At 44.0% G+C, this 24,968-nt stretch overlaps 1 protein-coding gene across 1 annotated transcript; it reads right to left on the bottom strand.

Annotated features, from left to right (window-relative positions):
* Positions 1 to 688: 688 nt before the first annotated feature.
* On the bottom strand, positions 689 to 24,968 carry ATIC (5-aminoimidazole-4-carboxamide ribonucleotide formyltransferase/IMP cyclohydrolase). Its single transcript, XM_068138008.1, has 16 exons — positions 24,864 to 24,968; positions 23,924 to 24,050; positions 22,110 to 22,186; positions 20,964 to 21,030; positions 18,667 to 18,755; positions 17,223 to 17,374; positions 16,935 to 17,091; positions 15,215 to 15,340; positions 14,943 to 15,050; positions 13,678 to 13,763; positions 12,359 to 12,448; positions 10,552 to 10,680; positions 9,498 to 9,590; positions 3,184 to 3,366; positions 2,156 to 2,311; positions 689 to 1,044 (listed from the first exon to the last, which is right to left on the bottom strand). The coding sequence occupies exons 1-16, from the start codon at positions 24,883 to 24,885 to the stop codon at positions 925 to 927; spliced, it is 1,782 nt and encodes a 593-aa protein (XP_067994109.1). The 5' UTR covers positions 24,886 to 24,968; the 3' UTR covers positions 689 to 924.

The raw sequence follows: 24,968 nt of genomic DNA, 5'->3' as shown, positions 1-24,968 counted from the left end.
CAAACAGGTTTTATAAAATGAAAAACAAACAAACAAAGAAAACCCCAAAACAACCCCAAAACAACCACCACAACACTCTTTGAAATATTCAGAGCAACTGCCAGCGAAAACGTGTCTGGGCTGTTACTTTATTCATCTCACTGCGCTCCAGATTTTCACTTTGTTTTTCTAATCAGAGTTCAAACCTGCTTAATGCAAATTGTGCACAATGGAGAGGGGAAGTGGCTGCAGGCAAGATGCTTCCCAGATGCTTGCCTGTGAACTGTGGATGGAGCTCCCCAGTATAAGAACAAACATGTCAAACTCTCTTTTACCTTGGAGAAAGCACTCTGAAACTGCTGAGCAGCCCAAAGTACACCTCTAGGGCAGGATTCAGAGCACTCAGCCAGAGACTGCCTTACACAAAGGAACCACTTCCCTCTCCTCAAGAGGGAAGCAGATAATGGATTAGAAGTGCCTGGAGAAAACTACCTGCTGACTCTAAAAAAAACAAACCCAAAACCAAACCCAAACTAAACCCAGCTTAGTTTACACCATAGAATTTTATCACTTCATTAAGAAGTTGAACATAAGCCAGGCTTTCCTATCGTTCCATAGGTCTTCTAATGGATTAGTAAAGTCTAGAGCAAAAAGAAGCCTTTTTCCCAAGGACCCAGTACTGGGCTGACACAAGACCACAGACTCCACATAGCTAAGAACTGTGTTTATTTGCAAAACAAGAGCTACTTCCTATGTTGGAGGCCATGTTCTTGCACCATCATTTTCTGTTAACACAGAGAGGGGGAAAAAACAATCTAATTTACAGATCTTAGTAATACTTGCTATGGACAGAATGGAGGTGCCTCCCAATTAAGCTGGTGATATTCCAGTTGCTGCTGCTGGTGAGACTGTGACCAAGAGGGATCACAACAGCCCACAGCAAGTTCAGTGATGAAACAGCCGAAGATTGGTGTGAATGAGAGTTATCCCCAGCTCGTTGCAAGCTTCGATTACAACATCGTCGGCAGCAGAGCCAGATGGGGCAGCGATGAACTGCACTCCGCTCTGAACAAAGAGAAAAGGGGAAGCATTAGAGGATGGAAAAACAAAATCCCCCTGAAAAGCAGCTGACAGCCCCAGCATTTCATCCACATCCCATGATACTAAGTGTTGAACAAAGGGTTCCATTGCTCAAAGCCATTCACAGGAGAGTTCCTCATGTGAGCAGTTAAGTTCTCTCCACAGCTCAGAAATAAGAGTAAAATTACTCCTCTGGAATGATGTGGCAGTTTGGGCTGGGTGCCTCCTGCTGCTGCCACATGGGGCACACCTCTGGTGCTCCAGGTGTCCAGCCCAGTGGGTGGACACAGGAAACAGCGTATTTCATTCCCATAATGTCCTGCTCCCTATAAATCCATCTGCAAGGTCTTACACATCCTCTTTCTTCCCTTGCCATTCCCATGGGACATGCTCCCTACCTGGTAATGGAAAGGGAGTTATCTCAAGGCCTCTTAGGCCTGGCTAGGCCTAATGCCAAGAGGAGAAGGGGGAGAGGCAATCTCAGATTGGACCAGCTGAGATTAGCCTAACAGTGGAGGGGCAGGAAGAATGAGCCCTGGGGGTTTTGGGTATACCCTTAGGTAGGGAGAAGGGAAATGCTGGGAGGCTTCTGGGTATGCTTTGGGATCTCTTTTGTCACTGTGCTTGTAGTTCTCTGTAAAACACTCGCTGCTTTCCCATTTAAACTTTCCATCACTTCTGCAATCCGTTTGTCTGAGTCTTGTTTTTCTGGCCCGGTGGGAGGCAAGGGAGGATCTGCCCTCAAACTCCTGCAGTTTCTGGTAGCAGAGGATGGTTACAATCCATCCACCTCTGGGTTATGGGGCCCAGCACACTTCCGCTGTGCTACAACAGGCCTTGTCTCAATATTCTTAAATGGTTTAATAAACTTGAGTCCTCTATTCATCTCAATCAACAAACTGAACAAAGGCTGCATAATTACCACCCACGAGACCACTAACCACAAGAAACATCCTTCCCAGGAGACAATCTTCTAGCCAGCTGTGCGGCACAGAGACATTCCTCAGCACTCCACACAGAATTCAAAGCAACAGCCCAGGCTGTGCAGCCATTTTCCTGGAGTCCCCCTGACATCCTGGCCCTGCCGTGACCTTACCCGTTTAGCTCTGTCAACGTTATCCCTAAAAGGGAAGAAGGCATCGGAGCTGAGGGAGACAGCAGTCATCTTGGCAATCCACTGTTTCTTCTCCTCTTCTGTTAGCTGTGCTGGCACCTCTTCAAACATTGCCTGCCATTTCACCAGGTCCTCGCCCTGCCAGACAGAAAGAGCCAGCTCAGCCCCAAAGCACAGGCCCCTGACAGGCCCTGATGAGTGATGATAGCATGCCTCTGACACCCACCTCATCAGCTGGGTTTTCTGCTCCCACACACTTGCTGCTGGGAGCTTCATACCAGGGATTTTAAAATCCCAAAATGTGGTGGGAAAACATTACTCTTTTTGCATCCTTTTAACTTCTTTCCTTCTCCCTCCTCACCCCAGGGCTTGAGGGATTCCTCCTACCCCACTTTATTTCCAAGATGCTCTGCTTGGCCTGCCTACAGTATGCTGGTCTGTGTAAATGCCAGCACACTCATACAGGATCTGGTAGATGACTTCAAGCATGACAAACAGCAGCTTGGTTTATGATTCACCTTCTGAAACAGCAACTGCTCTAGTTCTTAGTCCCTTAAACAGTCAACTGCTCACACAGATGATTCATAAGGTCACCAGTCCAGCTTTTAATTTTGATACTTAAAAAGGATATACTGTTTTCTTGTCTTGCTATTGCTTGTGAGAAGGTCAAATGCCTCACAAGCAAACAGCACCAGACAAGAAGGGAAGGACAGCTGCCCTGACACTGCAGTGAGAGCTGAAACATTAACTGTAGCTTCAGCCCCTCCTTACTGCTGGGGGAAACTTTGTGATGAAGCCAACAGCACAGCAAAGCACAGGGCAGGTTCCAGCATCTGGAACGGTGGGTACCATTAAATCACCTTGGAGAAGTCACCATCCTAAGCCCAGTTCTTTGGGATCATCTGTCACTAACACCCATGGACAAAACTCAAGCCAGGCTTACATACTATGCAAACACTTTGTTTTGCAGAAGCTGGACTCTCCACAGCAACCTCTCAGCCAGCACTTACCTCACCAATGGTCCCAGTGACATACTGATCAATGGCATTGGAGATCTCTGCTCTCTTCACACCTGCTTTGAACTTCATGGAGAGCACACGTGGGTGGTGCCGGAGCCACCAGTTGTTTGCCTTGTCACCAGCCAGACGTGTGCAGTGGATGCGGGACTGCTGGCCAGCTCCAATACCTATGACCTGAAGCACAGAAGACACAAGGCACAATCACCTCTTGCTGCACAGAGATCACAAATCAGAGCTGCATTCCAGTCATTAGGAAAGCAATTGGGAAAAAGCTCCCACAAATTAGCTGCTCCTCACTGAAGCAGAGGAAGAGCGGCGGTGAAGCTTTGAGAAAATCTTCATCCCCCAATCCCACAAATTAGTTACAGGGTCAGTTTCCTGCACTGATAACTTCCACAGCTCTGCCGAGCTGACAGTCACTAAGAACACTACATTCCTTTATCCTCCTAAATAATACAGCCCCATCTGTCAGTCAAACTGTTAACCTCCAGAGAGTGATACAGTTATGACTTTTGTTTGAGGCAAAACAAAATCCTGTTGGCTGAAGAAACAAATACGACCGATGAGAGACAAATAGGACTGATAAGAGATGGCAGGTGGGCTACCTGTTCTTGAAATGGGCACTTCAGTTAGAAGATTAAAGTCCATGCCCAGGTCACACAAATACCTCCACCTTTCCTGGTGGGCCAGGCTTTAACAAGACCAGCTGTGGAACGTCATGCATTACATGGAAGTTTGTCTACCAAGGCTGGTAAGAAGGTAAATCCACTGCTCAATCAGGAAGGCTGGTCAGTAGGACCATTAGATCGCATGACTTGTTAAGGCCCTGAAGCTACCAACACATTTCCCACTCTGCCATCTGCCTGAAATTCTAGGATTTTTAACATAGCTGCTGCTAACCCAACCTTATTTAATAGCACTTGTGCTTGGTACCTGACACACCTGGTGGTTCTGGAAGCAAAATCCAAAAGGAGACTTGATAGGGTGCTTGGTTGCATGGTTTAGTTGATTAAGTGGTGTTGGATGATGGGTTGGATGCGATGATCTTGAAGGTCTCTTCCAACCTGGTTTATTCTATTCTAGGTGATCTTTTCCTTAAGAAAGCTGCTATGAAAACATGGTACTTGCTCTGATCGCTTTCTTTGAGGTTCTCATCAGACATTTTCAACCTCCACAATTTTTTCAGGTAGCTGTGTTAATTCTGCAAGCTGTTTGCTACAGTTCAATGTACATCTGGGCTGCTGCAAACTTGCATGGGAGACGAAGGCAATGCTTAGGTGCTGCCACTGAAAACTCAATGTGCCTAGAGACATCTTGGTTACTAGACACTGGCAGAACAAACTGCAGTTAGGATCTGCCTGCAGTCACAACTGGCAAGCACAAGGGACTGAACTGAGGTGTCTTGGGTACACAAAGGCCAGACCTAGCTACCATGGCTGTCAAAACTCAGGTTAGTGCATTTCCTCATGTCTTTCAGAGCTGTGGGTCCTGCTTTCTAGAGAGAGCTCCTGCCATTTCAAGCCAGAGATCTGACAGTAAACAACTCTTTCCCATAAATTCGTCCTGCTGTGAAGCCACAGCTGAACTGTTCACCTAGGGGACTGTTCCAGGGACACTGTTGAAGACAGTGGTTCTGGCCAGTGCCTCAGAGTTTCCAGCTCATACTGAACCAGATGGTAAAGCTACAAGTATAAGGCTGCCCTCAAAGGAATGAATAATTTGTCTTCTCATTCATTGAGACACAGTGACTTCACCTCTTACTAGAATCATAAAACATGCTGCTGGATGCTATTCCTCCAAGGAGCGAGTGAAAAACTTGGGCAGCTACCTAGTATCATCTGCTCAGCTATAACTGAAGTCATTGGTGCTTGATAAACCCACAGAGATATTAGCATTATCATAAATACTAAATAGATGCAAAGTTTCTCATGGCTTAGTGCCACTTTCTCCCCCACACACTCCTCATAGCCAACCTCTGCTCTCACAACCACCCTGTTTAACCTTCAAACTTGCAGAGGACCCTGTATCTTGAGGGAGCTTAAGACCAGCAGTGTGTAAAAGTATCATCACTTCCACAGGGATTTTCCCACTCTCCATAGACAAAGGAGTGGGCTTAAAATAGTCACATTCTGCACACCATTGGCTGTCACACAGCCCTTAAGAGCAGGCCTGGCAAGCCAAGATAGCTTAAGGCAGAATTTCTTAGCTGGAGATGCAGATGGTAGAGAGTACTGGGCAAACTGCTGGTAACAGGGGCCAAAACACCACAAAACATTCAGGTTTCTAAAAAATCCAGTATCATCTGTCAGAAATGCAATGTCCTCTACTCTTTACCAGACATAATGGTGCCTTCAATGTGGCCTTCAACTCTTGTGATGAACCTGGCTAGTCTATTGCAAGCCCTGCTCTTTGTCTGGCAAGGACAATAGCACAGTAGAAAAAAAAGTGTTTCTGGGCCAATGCAGCCCCAAGCAAATTAAAAATCAAGCTCCTCTACCTGTCAGTGCCCAAGCACCCTTCCCCAAAAGAGTGTTTTTCCTTTTCTCTATGAGCTACTCAAAATATTTCACATTTTTTTGTGACGACCTACATTTTATCAGAAGATGCATAACTGAACCAAAGTTCATATTCAACAACTCCAGTATGACAGGAACTTCCTACTTCAAGTGATGTGTCCTGCAAACTGTTCACAGACACCCCCAAACCTAGAGGGAGATTATTTGCAATGTGGAACATTTTTTTTTTAACAGCACAATGCAAGAGAGCACAACAGATGCTCCTCTGCCTACCCTCTGATGAGCCCACATTGCTCTGGAAGGAAGTTCAGAGTTACAGCCTGGGAAGAGCATGCCCATAAGACACATTTCACTGGAAAAAGGTGATCCAGGGAAAGCATAAGCCTTTTTTGTAGAAAAATCCATTTTGATGCAACACTACTGGGGAAGATTTCTTCAGTCTACCTGAAGTTTCTGCTCCAAAACAGAGAAATCAGGAGGTAGAACTTCTGACAAAGTATTTTGCCTGAATCTCTCTTCATGCTGGCCTGTCTGAATGAACCTATTCTCACTCCTTTTTCACTTTTTCTTTCCCTTTTACTCTTGCTTCCACAGATGTTGGCTTTCTCCCATAAGAAAACAGCCAAAGCCTCAGAATTGTCCTTAAAGGAATCTTTCCCCCTCTATTTTCTGCCTATTTGCTACAGAAAAAATACTAACATTTCTTCCAAAGTTTAATCTCCTGGGAATCAAAGCATACTTAAGCAGAGCCTATTAAGTGTGAGGAGTGAAAGCAGATAGCAATACATGGCGAGCAGAAAAATTACTTCATAGAAAAGCTTGGGCGAAAATGGAGAACTACTTGACCAAAACCACTTTTGCTTGCAAGAGAGCCAAACGTGTCCCATAGCTGGAATATTGTGCAAAAGCATGAAGTGGATAGGAGTGATAGCACCCAAAGGATTCTTGTAAAATGATCCAGATTGGCCTGGACTTACTCAGATTTACCCTGAATGAATGAAAGCAGAAACCCTAAATACATTTGGAATCAGAAACGTCAAATAAAGGACTTCACAACTGGGAAGACAAACAAACAATGAAGTAACTGACAAACACCTGCACTGTCAGTGAAACACAGTGAGGTAAGTTAACAAGCCTGATTTATCCTACTGTGCAAAGAATAAAGAAAAAGATGATTTTAAATTGCTAATTTCAAATATGATGGTAACATTAAAGAAGGTGCAAATCAACACATTACAGACTGGCTTCACAATGCTGAAAGTCAGACAAGACAAAGGAAGAGGTTTCTTGCAATTAGTGGCAGCCAGCTTCCTGCAAATTACATGATACTGAAGTCCATAACTGCTTCCTCCCAGTCCATGCTTCCCTACAATTTATGAACATAAGCACCAGCCCTTGCTGGAATGGCCACTTATGAACCCAACAAAGCCAAGCTGTTGGAAACATTCTGGATGCCTGATACACTTGAGTTCTGCTAGGTAAAGGGGATGATGTGAGGTCACCCAGGGCAAACCAAAAGCAATGGAACGGAAGACAAGCTGGACTTCTCAGACTTGGCTGGACTTCCCAGACTTGGCTCATAAAACCCCAAAAAACGTTTTCTCAGGATCTCACTTGAAGTGCAACGCTCTGGAAGTTACTTCCCATTTCTGGTTCTTGATTTGTACTGTTTTTTGGTTTGTACCCAAATATTCTTGTATACATCTGATGGTATATCTCAGTAGATGCTATGAGCAGTGGTTTGTACATAGCAGAGAGCCATAGAATTGTTTTGGTTGGAAAAGACCTCTAAGACCACAAAGTCCAACTGTTGACATAACACCACCACAGCCACTAAACCACGTGCCAAAGTGCCACATATACATGTGTTCTGAACACCTCTAGAGTTGGTGACTCCACCTCCCTGGGCAACCTATTCCAATGTCTGACCACCCTTTCAGTAAAACTGTTTTTCCTAATATTCAAATTAAACCTCCCCTGATGCAATTTGAGGCCAATCCTTCTCATTCTATCACTTGATACTAGGGAGAAGAAACTTAACTCCCACCTTACTACAACCCCCCTTCATCAGCAAAACAATCTAAGCTAACCACTATCTTACCAAGACTGGTTTTCCATAGACCTTCTTTTCTTTCCCCATCTGTACCTTAAGAACAATGGTGATAATACTGAACAGTCTTAGGAAGCTTTTAGAGATTTTAAAATTAGGAGGAAGTTCCTATCAGAGCACCTCCATCGCTACCTAGAGCATGCCACGCTGCTGTTTCTGCACTTGGACTGTAGTCACTCTCCCAAGGAAGACATTAAGCTTTGATTTGAAGACCTCAATGTAGATTCACCTCCTCCATGAGTGATTGTAGTGGCTGCTGACCTTTACTATCAAGAAAGTCACTTGTTTTTCAGTGCAGTAGAGAGCCCTCTGATCTTCACCTTCCTTGACAAAGACAGCAATCCAAGACAACAGAGATCTGAATTTGATTCAAATAAATGCCTGCAAATATGCAAAACATGACTGAAGCCCAGCTAGTTAGACCCCTGCCTGCCCACACTGCTTTTGACTCCTCTCCTCATGCCTTCTCCGTTCCAGATGGTACATGCATTACCCCACACGCTTCAGAAACATCTGCAGCAACACGTTAAGCCCAGACTTGTAAAAGCACTGGGGAAATTGCTGCTGTAATAAGGAAAAAGGAGCAAAGATAGCGACACCTTTGTTCTGGGGCTACAAGAAATAACGCTCTTGAGTACAGAGAACCATTTTAAAGAAAAAAAAACCATGAAAAATCCTGAAAGCAAAATGCCAGCTCTCCAGAGGTATGCTTTCAAGAACCATACAGCACATGACCCCAGAAAGCCCTGAGAGACAGCGCTGCAATGTTTTCAGGCTGTAACAACCATCTGACAAATGCAGATGAGTGCCAACGCAAGGGCAGCACTGCAGTTTATTCACAGTCTCTACCTGTAGCTCTCTGCACCCTATGGTCCATTCTGCTGATTTAAGATGTACTAAAGATCAAGATCAAAACTGTCCTCATTTTCATTTTTTCCCCACTTTTAAATAATCCAGGGATATGGAAAAAGTTGCCATGGAGAACAGAAAATCAGCTGAACAGAAGCATTCCAAGTCACTGGGCAAGATAAGATTTTTTTATACATTCACAACAACTTTTGGGTACCTGTTTTAAGGTGAACACCCAGCAATAACTTGGAAAAAAAGATTTCTTTTCAGAATTCAAGATTCAGATGTAAACTACACATTTGATAGTGCCTCTATAAATGCCACCATCCATCATAAGCATTTAAAAAGCATAAAAAATAAAACACATCAGGGAATAAACATAGTATATCACATCTTTCTTACATAAAAAGTAAGAATAAACCAAGAACCATTTTGACAGGCAGAATCCAGCTGTGAAAACTACTATCATTTCCTAAGGCTCTACACAGACTACGACATACATAAGTTCTCAAAAATGATATAAAAAGACACTAGTTAGAAAGTAATGACTCAAGGCCAGACTTGCAGAAGCATGTAAGAGCTTTTCCAACTCTGTCACTGAAAGAGCCAGCCCTGTCGTTGCCATGAATAAGATAACAGCAAGCTTTTAAAGCAGCCTCTGGAGAAACACAGAGAGGTTTAGCTACCGTTCTGCACAGCAGTGTGTAGGGTGGTTCATCTGTACCTCTTGAGTAGGTTCCTCTGTGTGAAATGATTTCCAAACTCAAGCCTGACAAGAGCACTCTCTGGCCACCTCTGTTTTACAAGCAGGCTCCACAGAGCTGGGTTACCTGCCCATCCTTGGCGTAGCAAACCGAATTGGACTGGGTGTACTTGACAGCAATGCTGGCAACAATCAGGTCTCGGATGGCAGACTCGGGCAGCTGAAACAAAATGCCACTGTCAATAGCCTATCCTAACAGTCATGACTAGCCAGCTGGCTAGTGATCTGCAAACCCCCAAAGCCATCACCACAAGTACTGCAGTATAAAGAAGGAAAGCAAAGTAACTAAAAATGTCCTGTTTTGTCCAATTACCAGCAAATTTTGTATAGCTGCCAAACCAATCATTTAGTTTTTAATCTAATCTCACAGCTCGTAGGGATCAGACAATCTCAGCAGGTCAAGAGGACTCTATCACTGGCTCTAAGCCTGCAAAGCCTTCTGTACTTGCTCACTGTCATCAGTTGTGCTCAGAGGCAAAAAAAGTTAAGCACATGCTTAAACACACATAGGAACACAACAATAATAATACCTCAAAATATCAATATCTGCACTAAGTATTTTTAAAGTCAATTCCTTTATTGAAATGTTTTTTATTACCTCAATGTCTGAACTTGCTTCTGAGCCCATGAGTAATCATGTACTCATTAACATCTGTTTTTTAATGAGAAAAAGGTCAGAGACAAAGAAATAACTTGTAACTTTCTGATGATGTGAACTCTAAATGATGAGCAATACCAGAAAGGCCACAGTTTATATAACACACTGTACACAAAAGGGAGAAATAAACAGTGAGTCAAGAATGAGATCACAATGAATCCTTAGCACACGGTCCTTCCACCAGAAGAAACTACACACAGTAGCTTCTTATAAATAAGAAATACAAAATATTTTGGTACTCAGAGATATTTATGCAAGGAATCAAAACAAGGCAAACTGCCCTGATTTACCCAAGTACATTAGGTCCAGAAATGTTGCTGTGCTTTGTTAAATGCCAATTAAATCTCGTTTAAAAAAAAAATAAAAATTAAGAGCTGTTAAGGCAGAACAGTGCAGAGTTCTTCAGAAAAGTACCCAGGTTGATTCCACCAATCTTTAAGCTCATTTATCTCCTGACACTTACGCTTTTATTCTTTGTAACAATGTTCTTGAACAATGACCGGTCGATGACTGCATTGTTCCTCTTCTGCGCAAGGTGCAGTCCATAGAGGGTTCGAATCTCGTTGTCATCTGGCTCATAATGGGGATCCATCTGAAAGCCGAAGGACAGGCCAATAAGACATTCAGAGCAATTAAAATCCAACGCCCAGTAACAGCTTAGGTTAAAACACACGGTCTAAAGAATCCAGCAGAAGTGAAGTGTTTATGGAAGGCAATCTGAAATCATCAGAAGTAATTAGAATTAACTGGAGCAGTAAGGTCTCAACAGCACTAAGTGACATTTACAGGGTGAAACGAGGTAATGAAGTATAGATGTTTACATACAAATGTCCCTGTTGCAAAGCATAAAAATCTAGTCTTCCAGTCTTCCACAGGAGGAAAACATCCACACAAAAAGGGTCTTCCATGGGAAGATAGGAATATTTTGAGTTGCTTCAATCACGTCTAAAGGCACAACCCCCAACCCTCTTTGACATTAAAGAAAAGGGTGCATGTGATTATTTCCAGAGATGCACTCTCTTGGGGCACATCTTCAAACAAACATGCAGCAGAGCTGATTTACGTAAGTGCAAGGGGCAAAGTGAAATGGAACTGTTAAAACTGCATTCAGGTCTACCCATGCGTAGGTTTATTTAGAACTCTGGTAGCCCCAGTTCAGGTTCTTGAGATGTGATGTAAACCACATTAAGGCTACCAGCTCTAAATAGCAGTGTGCATGTTTTATGTGGTTTCTCTAATCCAGATACATTTGCTCAAATCAACTTGCCTTAGCATCCCCCTCTGCAGACAGGCCCTGAAGACACAGGCTTAATCAATATGACCTCATCCTTGTAGAGCTAATTGAAATCAGGAGGTAATCAGCTGCCAAAAGTATCTGCCATTTCATTCCTTCTTGCCTGAAGCTCCTGAGCCATCTTCCACAGCTCCCCCTGGGAGTAACATTACAATTATAACTTTCACTAAGCCTTGGGTTTTCTTTTTGTAATGTTACAGTAAAGCTCTCTGCTCTTTTGTCTCTCCAAGTCAGGCACAAATAGGATGTGTTTGGCTGCTCTGACAACATTATAATCACCAAAACTGGATGAACTGAATGTGATGAAGTCACATTCACCAAAACTGGATGATTTTGAAGTCCCAACAACCACTGCAGGAACCAGGAAGGCAACCTGACACTAAATTGACCACGCTATATTAATATTCCCTGACAAGCATCCTGCCTGCAGTATATAAAGGTGCATCACCCTAGGTCCAAATTGCCTGTGCTGCTATGTTTATCACTGACTGCACTGAAAGATTGCTCCACAAACACCCCACACCCAGATAAGGCATCCCTCAGAACTGCACAGGCTTCTCACTGCCAAGACTAACAGGTTTGAGACAGAGTATCTTAGATATAAGGAATTCAGGGAGGAAACTAATTGAGCAAAAGTGAGAGGAAAGCTGCAAAAGAGTGGAAAGGAAGCACAGAAAGTGGTTCTTTGAAGTTCTCTTGCTGGTTCATAGATTTAATGACTTAAAATCCACATCACCTTGAAAGCCAAGGAAGACATTATAAAAATCACTCCTCTACAGGACTATTAAGCTAAACATGATCACAACACTGCTGCTGGAATTTCATCTCATACAGGAATCCCCAAAGACCCAGAGGAAACAATTCCATGCACTGTAGGGATGTCTGGATCAGGCTCCCAGCTATTTAGACTCCAACATTTGTGAAAAGCAGGTAAGGGAAGAACAGGAGAGGGTTGTAGTGGAGCAGGAGTACAAACCTGGAGGACACAGTAACCACCATTCTTCTTTTTGGCAAGGATTTTGAGAGCTTCTTCCTCAAAGCCAGGAGCTACCACACCATCAGATACCTGCAACACACGCAGATTTCATCTTCCATGTGGAAAAAACCCAAAATGAACCACAAGAGAAGCCAGTATTGAAACCCCCACCTGCCATTTCCAGAACAGCACTGAAGGCACACCTTGTAGGGTCCATAGGTACCATTCAATAACCAAAGCACTGACTACTACAAGATTGGTTTCAGTCCTAGAAATACACACTACAAGTTTTTGGCAAGAGGGTGTTAAAAGTACCCCACCATCCCTTTAAGCAGAATGGAATTAAACTTAATATCCCTCTCCAGGGGTAAACAGCTTGTGCATGATATCCCCACTTCTTAGCCCTAACAGATTAAAAAACAAAAACAACAAAACAGCTAAAATCCACATTTCAACAGTGACATTCATGATGAGACAAAAATACTGTTAAAAGAGCTGTTAACATCATTGAAACCAAGAGGAATTTAGGCTCATCAGTGCCAGGGAGTGATACACACCTTTCACCTTCTTCTCTTACAAGAAGGGTGAGGTTTTTTGGTTTTAAGTAATAGTATCCCAGATGTTTTCCTCACAAACCAGTCAAAGGTACTCTTGCATTTATTTGAGAAGTCTCCAACATACAAGAGAGCCTTTTGCACTGTGCCTTCTCCCTCTCAAAAAACTAGAAGCAACACATAATGGGATGAATGTGTTTGGCAAAGCACTAACTCCCAGCTACTGAACTCCATATTTAAGCCAGTGACCTGTACAATGCAGTCAGCTATGGAGTGACTGCTGAATCCAGCAAAGCAAAAAGTGCAGCTTGGAAAGTGACTGAGCCTACATATGACTTGTATCAACTGGCAGGTAGCAATCTACATCTACATTCCTGCCGAGGGCAAGAAGGTGGCCATCAGCTCTCCAGTCCTCTATTGTTCTGATTACAGCTGTTCAGCCAGATATTTGTGACAGTATAATCAGGGTTCATTTCCAGAGGCCTGCTCCAAGGCAGAGGTTTGCAATCACCTTTCAGAAAGCAGCATTTCAAGCACTGCTATTTCACAGGCTCTCCCACACAGGCAAGTTTTAACTGGTAGGAAGAAAAATGCATCAAGATAGGTGTAAATTCTGCACTTTGTATACTGAGTTGCACAAATGGACCAATAACAGTATTCAGGAAAATGGGTCAAACTCAGACAGAATGGCTGTTACAAACCAATGACTCCATCCAGTGTGATTCTCCTTTTCACACTTGAATTATTCACTGCTGTTTAACTGACCTCTCTGGAAATAATCTTGGCAGTAGCCACATCGCAGATATCAGACAGGGCAATGAAGTCACCAAAAGAAGACATCCGATCAGCACCTGCAAAATCCTGTCTTTAGTGACTTATCCAAGAGATGTTTTTGCTCCTACAATCCAGTCAACTTCCATAAAAGCTAATAATTTCATCCTACAGCAAAACCAAACTAGACCATAGAATAACAAGGATGAAATGTCCTACCTCAAACACATGCACATACTGCCATAGTTCAGATACCCTTCCTTCTTCACTGCACTTGTCAAAGCACTAACTCTGCAATGACCACCTCCATTACTGCAAGCAGCTCTGCTGTAGCCATGGTGGCAAGAAGACAAGGAGAGGCAAGGATCATATATAGAAAGATTTCAGATGGGAGACACTTAGAAAAAGAGGAAACCTTTTAGATGCCTATGCTCCCATCTGGCTTTTCCTGCAAGAAACCAGGCCTAGAAATGTAGCTAAAAGCAAACTTTTAAAGTAGTTTTTGGTACAGCTAAGGTGAACTCAGCTCCCACCACAGATGCCATAAGTGAGGTTAGGTTCTTCAGTCTCTGCCATTCTAAGGGTTTATTTTTCTACCAGTCAAGCAATGGTTTTCTAAGGGCAACATTCAAACACGGTCTTTAAAGTGGTGAAAAATGAAGCCAAGCCAACATACTTATCAAGAAAGTTTACTTTGTTTTCTGTGACCTGTGCAGGCTTTCTAGCAACACCATGGAAAATGAGAGAATTCACCAAGTATTTAATCTAGATCAGAGGAATTTATTCTAATTCACCTTCTTTTAAAGCTTTTTTTGGTGACCTCTGCAGTACAAAAGCCTTAGAAAAACACCCACCAAATATCAGGAAGAAACATTTCTACTCAATTATTCCTGATCACCTCATTTGCAGTGGAAGGCTGAGTGTGCTACCAGCACAGCTGTTATTCCAGCTCCTTTAGCCAAAGCCCCACAGATTTATATGTGTGTGTATATACATACATTGTTAAAAACATAATTCTCTACAGGTCTTCTATACACATCAAGGAACAGAATCCAAAATGGTTTTTAGCCTTTGAAATAATCTACAAGGTCTGCTCAATGGGGGAGCAATTTTTGAGAGAGTCTATCTAGTCAGATCCTTGTGGAGAAAAACCCTACAGACAGGGAGTATTCTGCCTGTGGAGTCCTAAACATGCTGCTCAGGTTCTGAGACTGAAGCTCAACTCTTCAGACTTGACAGTATGTTCCTGTCCTTCTCACCTCTGCTTCGTGCGTAGGCAGAGGCCAAGGGTGTTAAGGTCTTATGGAAGTCATGAACCATGCAGACTTGAGCCTCCTCTTCACTGAGAGGTATTCCAACAGCAGCACCTAGTGGGAAACACAAGCCAGGGCACTCAAATCAGAGCTGCTCGCTAGTTCCTGCCCTTGGGACCTCTCCAGACTATCAAGGTACACACATACACCACTTGCAGGGCCTGCCAAAAGTCATAGCCTGTTCAAAGAGAAGAGTATGGAAACAAGGAGCCACCCACCTGCAGGGCTGACGTGTTTGAAGGAGGCTGCAGCAGGAATGCCTAATGCCTGCTTGAGTTCTTTCACCAGCTGCCAGGCATTGAGAGCATCACACAGGTTGATGAACCCTGGAGAGCCATTAACCACTGCAAATATAGCACAAAGACACATTAAAGCAGCAGAGCCCTCTCCTCAGCGTCTGGAGAGCAAGCAGAAGAGATTTCTTCCATCAGGTATGAAATTACTACAAATAGTTCTTGCTAACTGACCCTGGCTCCCCAGCAACTGGTTAAGTGCCCTGAAAAGCTTTAGTGACTTGAGGAATGCACAGCTTGAGACTCAGGAGAGGCCAATGCAATTCTCTCCTCTACCAGAAGCTGCTGATACCTTCCCTCTTGTGAAAGGTGAGCAAAAATGAACATCCTCCCTTATGATGAGTTCAACTGGCAACCATTTGGAACAAGAGCCATCCCTTTGAGGGAGCCTACCAAAGCTTGACTTGGATCAAGGTACGTAAGCAGAGCTGTCAGAGAGCATAGAAAGCAGGTAGATTTCTTTAAAAAGCTAATAAATAAAATTTCATGCAAATACTTCAGCATGAGCCAAACTTAAAGCACACTGTCTCTAACTGATGTCAACTGGAACCAGTCAGAGCCACAAAATTTAAGGCAAGTTTTTATTAAAATGCTTAGTCTGGTCCTTCCATCAGAAATCCATGCCAAGATTAAAGGCTGTTTAAAAGTTTGTCCTCAAATCTTTTTGCTCTGGCCCTGCAAAAAGAACTTCTTGTACTGACATGGCAAGGCTGTGATCATTTCAGGAGATGGGAGAAAAAGATCATTTTAGCAGTAGTCCATGGCCTGGACAAGTGAAGAGTGCTGTTCTGTTGACATACTGGGAGGCAGACCTGCAAGCAATTCAACTTCCAATACAGCCATGGAAAAGCTTCCTATGAGATCTCAGTATCAAGGAAACACTGCAGCACAAAGCTTTGTTTTCTGTTCAACAGGCAGTGTCTGCACACAAGACAAAGCTGGTTTTCACCAGTACCGAAACCAATTTAAAGAACAAGAATACCCTCTCCAAAACAGAGGTATCCCTCACTGCAGCAGTGCTGTGATGAGTGGCACACCCTGTATAATGTCAGAGACACACACCAGACCTCTCCCAGTCTCTTGGGAGTGAGGCTAGTATATTTCCCTCTACCACCATGAGCAGAAGCAGCATTCTGGAAAACTAAGGGTAATAAACCTCTGCTCAAAACCATCAAAGAAAAAGATAATAAATGAACAAAACCCCTTCAAACCTAGCGAACAGCTTCATTTCTAGAGAGAGTCAATTGTGTAACAGAAAGACTGGGATAATACTGAATAAGGAAAATGGCAAAGTGCAAAGAATCTTAAAAGGGAAACAAGATTTTCTGTTACAAAATCTGGGTCTGATGTCTAACTACATAAATCTACCCAAAGTGTCTTCAGTGTGGACACCAACAGAGATCACAGAGCTACAGTAAGTCTTGTGAGGGTCAGCAGACAAGCTCTTCTGACTTGCTCAACTCATCGTTTTCATTGCAAAGCTAGTGCCAACTCAGTAATAAAGCAGTTGTTAAGGCACTGCTGGCCATCCCTTGGACTACAGTACAAGATGGTATTTCAGTTTTAAAGACAACCAACAGACATGCCCAGCCACCTCCTCTCCTACCCCAGAGATCCCTTGTGGCCAGCAAGGCCCAAGCCTCACCTGTCAGGGGCAGTTTGGATCTCGTTGTATAGAGCTGCGCAGGACTCTGGTGAGGATTCATGCCATACCTCAGGGGCAGCTGGGACACCCCCTTGCTGTACTCTTTCCTAAAGTAGTCAGAGATGGCTGCATCATACTGAGCAGTATGGGTGAAAGCCTTGGGACACAACAGGGAATGTTCATCAGCTTACAACATCAATTTACAGAGGATTTGGTGTTTAAAATAGTGAATGAATGAAAAGTAAATGAGTCAGGCCTAGCCCTTTACTGCAAGTGAGCACAACCAACCTTCAGTGCAAGGTGACGCCTGGTTTCCATGGAGGTGTCCTTGTCTCCTGATGTTGCCATCTCTTTAGCCACTGCAGAGTAGTCTGCAGGGTCACACACAACTGTCACACGAGCATGGTTCTTGGCAGCTGCTCGCAGCAAGGCAACTCCTCCTGCAAGAGAAGGATGGAGGCATGAAGTACTTCCTTTCTGGCTATGGTATAATCAAGAGTCACATCTGAGGCCAAGAACAGACATGTACCAATCAACCATTTGTGCCAGAAGAATATACCCCTCCCTAAGCTCTCCAGCAAGGAGAAGAGACAAAAAAACCCTGTTGTTCAAAACACATAAGGCTGGTCAAGTTTAACTCACTCCACTGGTGAAGGTGCATGCTGGCTGGCCTTTGCAAACAGAATTGCAGCAGCAGCAAGGACATGGGTCATGGGCCACAAACAACTGGGGCAAGACTGTCTTCAAGCAGCGCAGCCACACGCTGACAAGGATGCCTGTCTATACACACTGCTTAAGCATCATACTTCTACTCTGCTAAGCCAGAGGTTCCCATCTCTCTCTGAAAATATTAATGAACCCTGACCAGGTCCTCTGTGTGAGATAAAATGCCATGCTTCCCCCTTAAATCTGACTCTGCAGAGCTCTCACAACATTTTAAATCATACAAGATACCAGGCTGCTCCAAAGGCAAAGTGGAGGCTGGCACTGCTGCACACAGAGTGTGTATTACTCCATAAAACATTTAATAGAGAGCTCTGCTGGGCATCATTTGGATGGAACTACTGCAAGAAAATTCAGTCCCAATCCAACCTTATGGCACAAAACTGTGCCTGTACTATTCACAAGCTGCCAAGAAGAGATGCTGCAGTGAAGGAACTGCAAACCTTTTGGGGTTAAGAGCTAGCAGGAAGAACAAAACTGATGATGATACAGGTATTTATGCTTTGAAATTCAGGTTCTAACTACTCTCCCACATATGCAGACCAACCCCTTTACTTCTAACAGCTTCCTGAAGTTTTCAGCAATCCCCTGAGCACTTTGAATGCTTCAGCATTTTCTCTCCAAAGCTCATGGTTTTTATTTTTATTATACTGCCAGAGGCTGTAAATGAGCTTTAATCTGCAATCTGTGCTTCAGTAGGAAGCATGCTCCACCTGCCCTTTCCTAGAACATCTTTCTACAGTACATCAGGCTCCTTCCTTTGGGCAGTACATGACTTGCCCACCCTTGCATCAAGTTTGCCGACCACTTTAATTGTAGGTCTGTTTAAAAGCAATGATGTTTACCCATCTATACTTTCAACCTGCTCCTTGCAGCTCCCAAGCTCTTCAGTAGATTTCCTTTATGGGTGTGCGAGGCCACCAAATAAACAGAAGAGAATTGAGATCACTTAATAGATCAGAATCATCAAGTCCACCTGGAGAAGAGATTTGCTCTTCTTTTAACTTACCAATATCAATCTTTTCCACAGCCTCTTGTACAGTTACACCTGGAGAAGATACGGTCTTCACAAAGGGGTAGAGGTTACACACAACAACCCTGGGAGTTGAGGGGGAAAGCAGGGTTATTCAGTAAGAAATAAACCCACCAAACTGGACTTGGCAAGCTCAAGATATCACCAGTGTTTTCATGGTCTGGCCTCTCAGATCTGAGACCAACATAAAATCCTGTAGCCAAGGCTTCTTTCTCCAATAGACTTAAGAGACAGTGGTGTTCAGCCAAAGGCCAAGTGATTGTACAACACATTATGAAATGTAACTGAACTCTCTAAACAATGTTACAGCAGGTAGAACCACAATTTATAAAAATTACACTTTATGTTAAATGTTTAGTGATTTTGGTGTACAACTCAAGCCATTTCAAAAGGACTTCAAAGTGGGCTCTCAGCAGTACTGAAAAACAGGCTTCCAACAACTTTCCTAAGAGGCCAAGGTTCATTGCAAACAAAGTACAATAAATTTCCCATAACTTTTCCAAGAGCAGAAAACAACCTATATATCTCCTTTTGGACTTTTAAAATACCAACAGCATAAGAAACCTGAATGCACAGGCGTGAAGCCTCTATGGCACATGGAAGTAGAGGACTTTCCCCTCTCAAGTTAAGATTAGACGTTACTGGAGTTCTTTTTTGTCCTCATGTGGTAGAAGCCTCAGTCTGTATTCCAGAAAGCATGAAGTAGTAACTTGCCCAGTCCTACCCTACCAGTGCCACATGGACTGTAATTGAAGGAGGTATCTCTTTTGACCTTCACAAACCATGTTTTTAACCCAAGTAAATTAATTTACTCTCTTGATTTCAGTACATGAAGGTATCAAAGTGTCACGTGGCCAGTGCTGGCAGTGGATTGCTGTGACACACACGTATTTCTTTGTTTCCACACTGTGTGATGAACTCAACTGGAAGGGATGATTAGCTTCCAGTTGAGTTTTCAGAAACCCCCATGCCTCTAAATTCTCTATAAGGTGTTTTATCATGTTCCATTCTTAATACCCCCACCCACCAACCCATTCATGCTCTTGAACTGCTGCCAACAATCAGGAATCTGTGGACTTTAACACTGCTAATGCTTTTATCCATGGAAATCAAGATAATGGGTTTCCTATCTCAACTTGGGTATGTAAATTTCATGCAACTATGCAAAGACACTCCTGCTGAAGACCAGCTCCTTCTGCTTTACTCAAGGCAACCCAAATTCAAATTATTACTCTGGATGCAAGTGCAATATAAGTTACTCTCCCTGCAGTTCAGCAGAGCTCCTTTTAATATGCAGTGAGTGTGCTCTCAAGTGCCACCACTGCTGAGCCATCTCTGAGGATTCCTGTGGTTTTAAATTTCAGGTTTTTGTATTCAGCCTGTAAATCCAACCATCCTGGATGGATTATTTTTTTTAATCATTTGAAAAGCTAAAATGCATTCTGGTCCAATCACCACAGTCAAACTTTCATCCTGGCTATACCTACAACTTCCTATGTTCTATTTGGCCATGGGTTTCTAAACCAGAAGCTACCCACTGACAGAGAGCTCACAATCACAAGTTAGACAATAAAACAATTAGTTAAACACAGCCCCAAACTGCCCTGTGTGAATGTACTCAGTAAATACACCCAACAAAAACAACTCTTTGGCACATTAGTACACAAATTGTCTTGCTTCAGCTGCTGGCTGCAGGCTGACTTGGCCTCACGATGTCTCTCAAAATAAGCTTTCTGTCTGTTATCTGTGCGCTTTCTGTCTGTACGTGTTCCCAACCCACTTCTCACATTTACTCTTTATTTATGTGTTGAAACTCAGTAAACATTATGCAAATATCAAAGGGTATATTTACAGAGCAAGTATTTCAAAATCAGGAATCATCATCTGCTCAGACACCCAGAGCTAAGCTGAGGGGAGCTGCACCAGCTTTTAAAGCACTGAATCTTTGCAAGAAGTGTAATGTGGCCCAACACGGACTAAATGTGGCATGTCAAAATTCCCAGATAACCAGAACTTATAACTTCTGTACCCTGTGGAATCCACAATGTAACTTTGTTGGTTTAGTTTTCTCTAACTAGGAGTGATGAAGATGCATGTGTAGAAACTTGTACCTTTAAAAACACAGTATCTCCTGACAGGGAAAAGGAAGGAGATTGAAAATCTTCTGGTGTGCAGATGTTGAAATCCCTACTGCTCCCCCTCCCAGGTGTTGATTGGTCTCCAATGTTAATTTTTGATCACTGCTGAGTTGCATCATGCCCCCCAAAATTTACCTTACAAGGCTGAAATCCTGTTTGTTCATATCAGCATTATCTTCTGGAATATTGCGAGCCAAAATGCCTAATTACAAAAACAATACATTTTTATTAATAAAATTACAACTGAATCACCAATATTTTTTTAAAGTCACATCTTCCTGCAGATTGTGCTTTTCCTCAGAACTTCTCTATCATAAACGGTCTGATCCTGTTTCAAACAGTTCTCAGCCCCTACTCCTCCACCTTTATTCCATTTTACTGACTCTTCAGCTACTCAGATTCTGTACTGAGAGATTCTTTTCCCAAATGCTGAATACTAGAGCATTCCAAGTGTTGAACAGCCACCTCAGACATTCACTTTATAAGCATTAAGTTGCTACCCTTAAAACACTAAGTAGCCAGTGAAGAGGAAAAGGACACCTGCTGCTCATCAGACAGCAACACATAAAGCCTACAAAACAATAGAAGCAAGAGAGGCTGTCCCTGTAGTTAAGAAGCTTAGGTGGCTTGCTTGGGTCTAGGAACTTGGAGAAACACACAAGTGACTGGTTGGCACAAAGTAACCAACAGCACAATCTTGGGTACACTACCACCAGAGGATATCGTCTCCAACCCTCAAGTACGATGGACAGTAAGTTCCACATGAAGAATCTCAAGCACCATAGCAGGAGATGAAAAAGCAGGTGGTTGATGTGCAGACTGACCAATTATCAGACATCCTCCTTGCTGAAGAGGGACAGGGAATACTGAAACATGCAGAAATTGCCCACTAAAGAGTGTGCTGTCACATAAGGATATGCTGCACATCAGATTCATTCACAAGATAAATTCAGTGGAGCTCTCTGCCTGAGCAAGTCTGAAATTGACTCTGCAAAGAATATGCAAAGGCATTCACAGAGAAGCCCTGTTACTTGTAGCCCTGTGGAGGTAAAGCTCTGCTAACTGCAGAGATGCCAGCATAGCAACAGAGGAAGCAACTCAGCCACTGCGCACTTCTCCACCCAGTGCTTTTCACCTATTCTTCTGCAGCTAGAGTAAATCTGTCCTCATTACTCAGTTCTTCCACATAACCCTTAAAAAAAGACATCTGTCAACACATTCCTCCCATCCTCACTGCCCATGAATTTCTCTTTCAGTGAAAATATATTAACAGAAACATACCAGCATGGACTGCAGGATGAAGGGTTTTCACACGTCCACCTAACATCTCAGGGAACCCTGTCAGGTCGGAAACATCTCTGCTCAACGAGAAAGCATAGCATGATAATAGACATGATATACTGACTTGACCTATAGATTGAATGTTTATTATTCCCATCAGGGCAGTAACTTAGATCTATTGACAATGTTGGTTTTACTGAAAGAAGTCTTAAACCCTAGCAAAGTGGTAAAAAAAATACCTTAGCTGTATTTTGGTCTGCCTGGAAAAAAAAAATCACCACCTGTCCATCACTGACAAGAGTTCAGAGAGAAAACATATGCATGATTCCTCCACACTTCAGTGTTTTGCACCTCAGTAAGAAGACAACATACAGAAGGTGTATTACTAAATTAGAAGGGAACGCCAGCTCTGACTGACTAGGGCACATCCTTCTTGTGGAAGGCTGGGAAGTAGTTCTGAGATGAGGTATCTACATTAAGACAGACCTGACTTCTTTTGTTATGGATGGCATCTGTCAACTACTTAACGGAATGCTGCCAAGTACCAGAAGGATTAGCAGAAAATGCCAAAATGTTGGCTTAATACTCTCACACATCACAAGACGTTGATCTCTATCTTGTGCAAAAGTGACAGAAAACAGAAAGAACAGTGCGAAATTTCTAGTAAGTGACCAAATAATAATAAAATAAATAAATAAACAAGTCATGCATTTCACTACAACCTCTTCTTCATGCCAGAGGAGCAACAACTGCTTCTCTCACAAAGAGAAACAAAGTTGATGCATCACGCTCAACTAGGCAGCATGGTTATTTCTCCAACACAGCAAATAACAAAGATAAGCAAATGCCAAGTCACCATAATTTATAGAAAGAATAAAAGACCATCCTCAAAAGCAGCAATACCTTGGTACTTCTTCCCAGCTTAGACAAAACATTAATTAAGGTTTCACCATTCCCTGTGACTGTTTACAACAGTAAAGAAAACAACAATAAATTGGAAAGGGAAGGGAAAATATGACCATTATTTGCTTCAGGCTTCACTGACAGCACAGTCAAGCAAACAAGTTGGGAGAAACATGACCAAGTGATAGACAACAGCCAGGACAGGGAGCTCTGGGGACACTGTATATCCATACTGATGTATCCCAGGAGCCTACCAGTGCATTCTCTGGAAGCAAGGGGAAAAAAGGACTTAGTCACCTCTCCTGCCAAGTAATTGACAGATTTTTTTCATCACTGCACTGGAAAATTTTTATTTGGCCAGAGCTGTTTATTTTAATCACAGCACAGAATAAACTTAAAATAAATTTCCCAGAATTATGGGCTAGCACAGCTGGTGATTGCACATGCCCCTTCTCAAATGGTGCATACACAACACTTAAAGGCTGTCTGAAAAAGCTGACCACCATGCCAAGAAAATTATTTGTGACAAATAACCTCCAGTGAGCTTTGACATATTCCTGACACATGTCAGTCTTGTCCCAAGACCAGCCAAAGATCAGCTTTCAGATGGCTGTGAAGATCAGCACCAGGGGCAGACTATGAATTTCAGGACAACTGATTGCCTCATGGGAAAAACGCTGGCTCAAGGCAGACACAGCATCATCTCCAACATGACATCTCTCCGTGCACTGACCTGCACAGTATCCCACTTTGGCCTCTGTCAGCCAAATTCTGGCCAAGGCGGCTCTCAAGTTTGCTTTGGGGCACATTTTTTTTGAAAGGGAAGACTTGCTTTCAGACCGGTTTTCAATTTAAGCACTTCAGGCCTCAGTTGAGCTTTTTGGTGGAGGTGTATAGGAAAGAGTCAGTACCTGACAGGCAGGCCAGCATCTCTCAGGGATTTGGCTGTTCCTCCAGAGGCAATTAACCCCATGCCAAGAGCATTCAGGCTCTTTGCAAATTCCACCAGGTTGGTCTTGTCAGAGACGCTGAGCAAAGCTAACAGGTAGGGAGAGCACAAATATTTTGGGTTTAAAAGTGCAACAGAGAAAGAAAACAACAAAAAGAGGCCAAAGCCTTTAGAAGTTCCATAATTTAAGCATCGCATCTGATGTAAGGCAGTGCTTGCCCAGGAGGTGACTGGGAAGGGGAGCACACACCACCACTCTTCCCCACCTCCAAACCGGAGGAGCTACCCGCTTGCACCCCCCAGGCCACACACACTGCGTTTCCCACCCTCGCACCGCCGCCGGGCCTGCTGCTGCGCCCCGAAGGCCGCCTCCCGCCATAGGGAGGCAGGGCAGGAAGAAGGCAGCGCAGCCGCTGCCGCCTCAGGGCTGCCGAGGCACGGCAGTCCCTCACCACCTCTCGCTTTTCTTCCCCCCTCCCCAGCAGTTCAGACCGCTCTGTCCCGCAGTGGCGGCTGCCCCCCAGCTCGGACCCACGCCCAAGTGTAATCGGAGGAAAGGAAACAGCCCCGCACAACCCTCTCAGGGCATGGGAACTACCGGGCTGGAAACAGTGGCCCCACTCCGAGGCGAGCAGCACCCGGCCGCCCCTCGCCTTCCGGGGCCGCCCTATGTAACCGAACCCGGCAGCGGGGAAATGCGCTTCAGCCCGGCGGCTGCGGCCCACCCGCCCGACGGCCATTTCGGGGCTCGGCGGGAGGGCAGCACCCCATCCACCACACCATCATCCCCCCACGGTGGCTCCATGGGCCGCGACCCATCGTCGCTGCCGCCGCCGCCGCCACCACGGGCGGGCGGTCGCAGCCCAGCTCGGGCTGCCGAGGCCTCGCCGTCCCCGCGTTACCGAGCTGCTGCCGGGCGGCCATGTCGCCGTCGGTGGGTGGCAGGGAGGCAGGCAGGCTGGAGGGCTGGGAGGAAAGGAACGAGCAGCGGCGGCCCGGCGGGATTT

Source organism: Melanerpes formicivorus, unplaced genomic scaffold, assembly GCF_026170545.1.
Source record: "Melanerpes formicivorus ecotype bairdi unplaced genomic scaffold, bMelFor1.0.p_v2 SCAF_5, whole genome shotgun sequence".
NCBI classification, from domain to species: Eukaryota; Metazoa; Chordata; class Aves; order Piciformes; family Picidae; genus Melanerpes; species Melanerpes formicivorus.
The sequence above is the reverse complement of the archived record's forward strand: the minus strand, read 5'-3'. Positions and strand labels throughout refer to the sequence as shown.

What these genes read in the sequence shown, in the direction of transcription:
- ATIC (XM_068138008.1), bottom strand. Translation starts at nt 24,885, where the DNA reads ATGGCCGCCCGGCAGCAGCTCG. An exon ending in GATGCTGGCCTGCCTGTCAG is followed by an intron (nt 22,187 to 23,923) that starts GTACTGACTCTT and finishes CTCGTTGAGCAG; the next exon opens with AGATGTTTCCGACCTGACAG. An exon ending in TCATCCTGCAGTCCATGCTG is followed by an intron (nt 21,031 to 22,109) that starts GTATGTTTCTGT and finishes TTTTGTAATTAG; the next exon opens with GCATTTTGGCTCGCAATATT.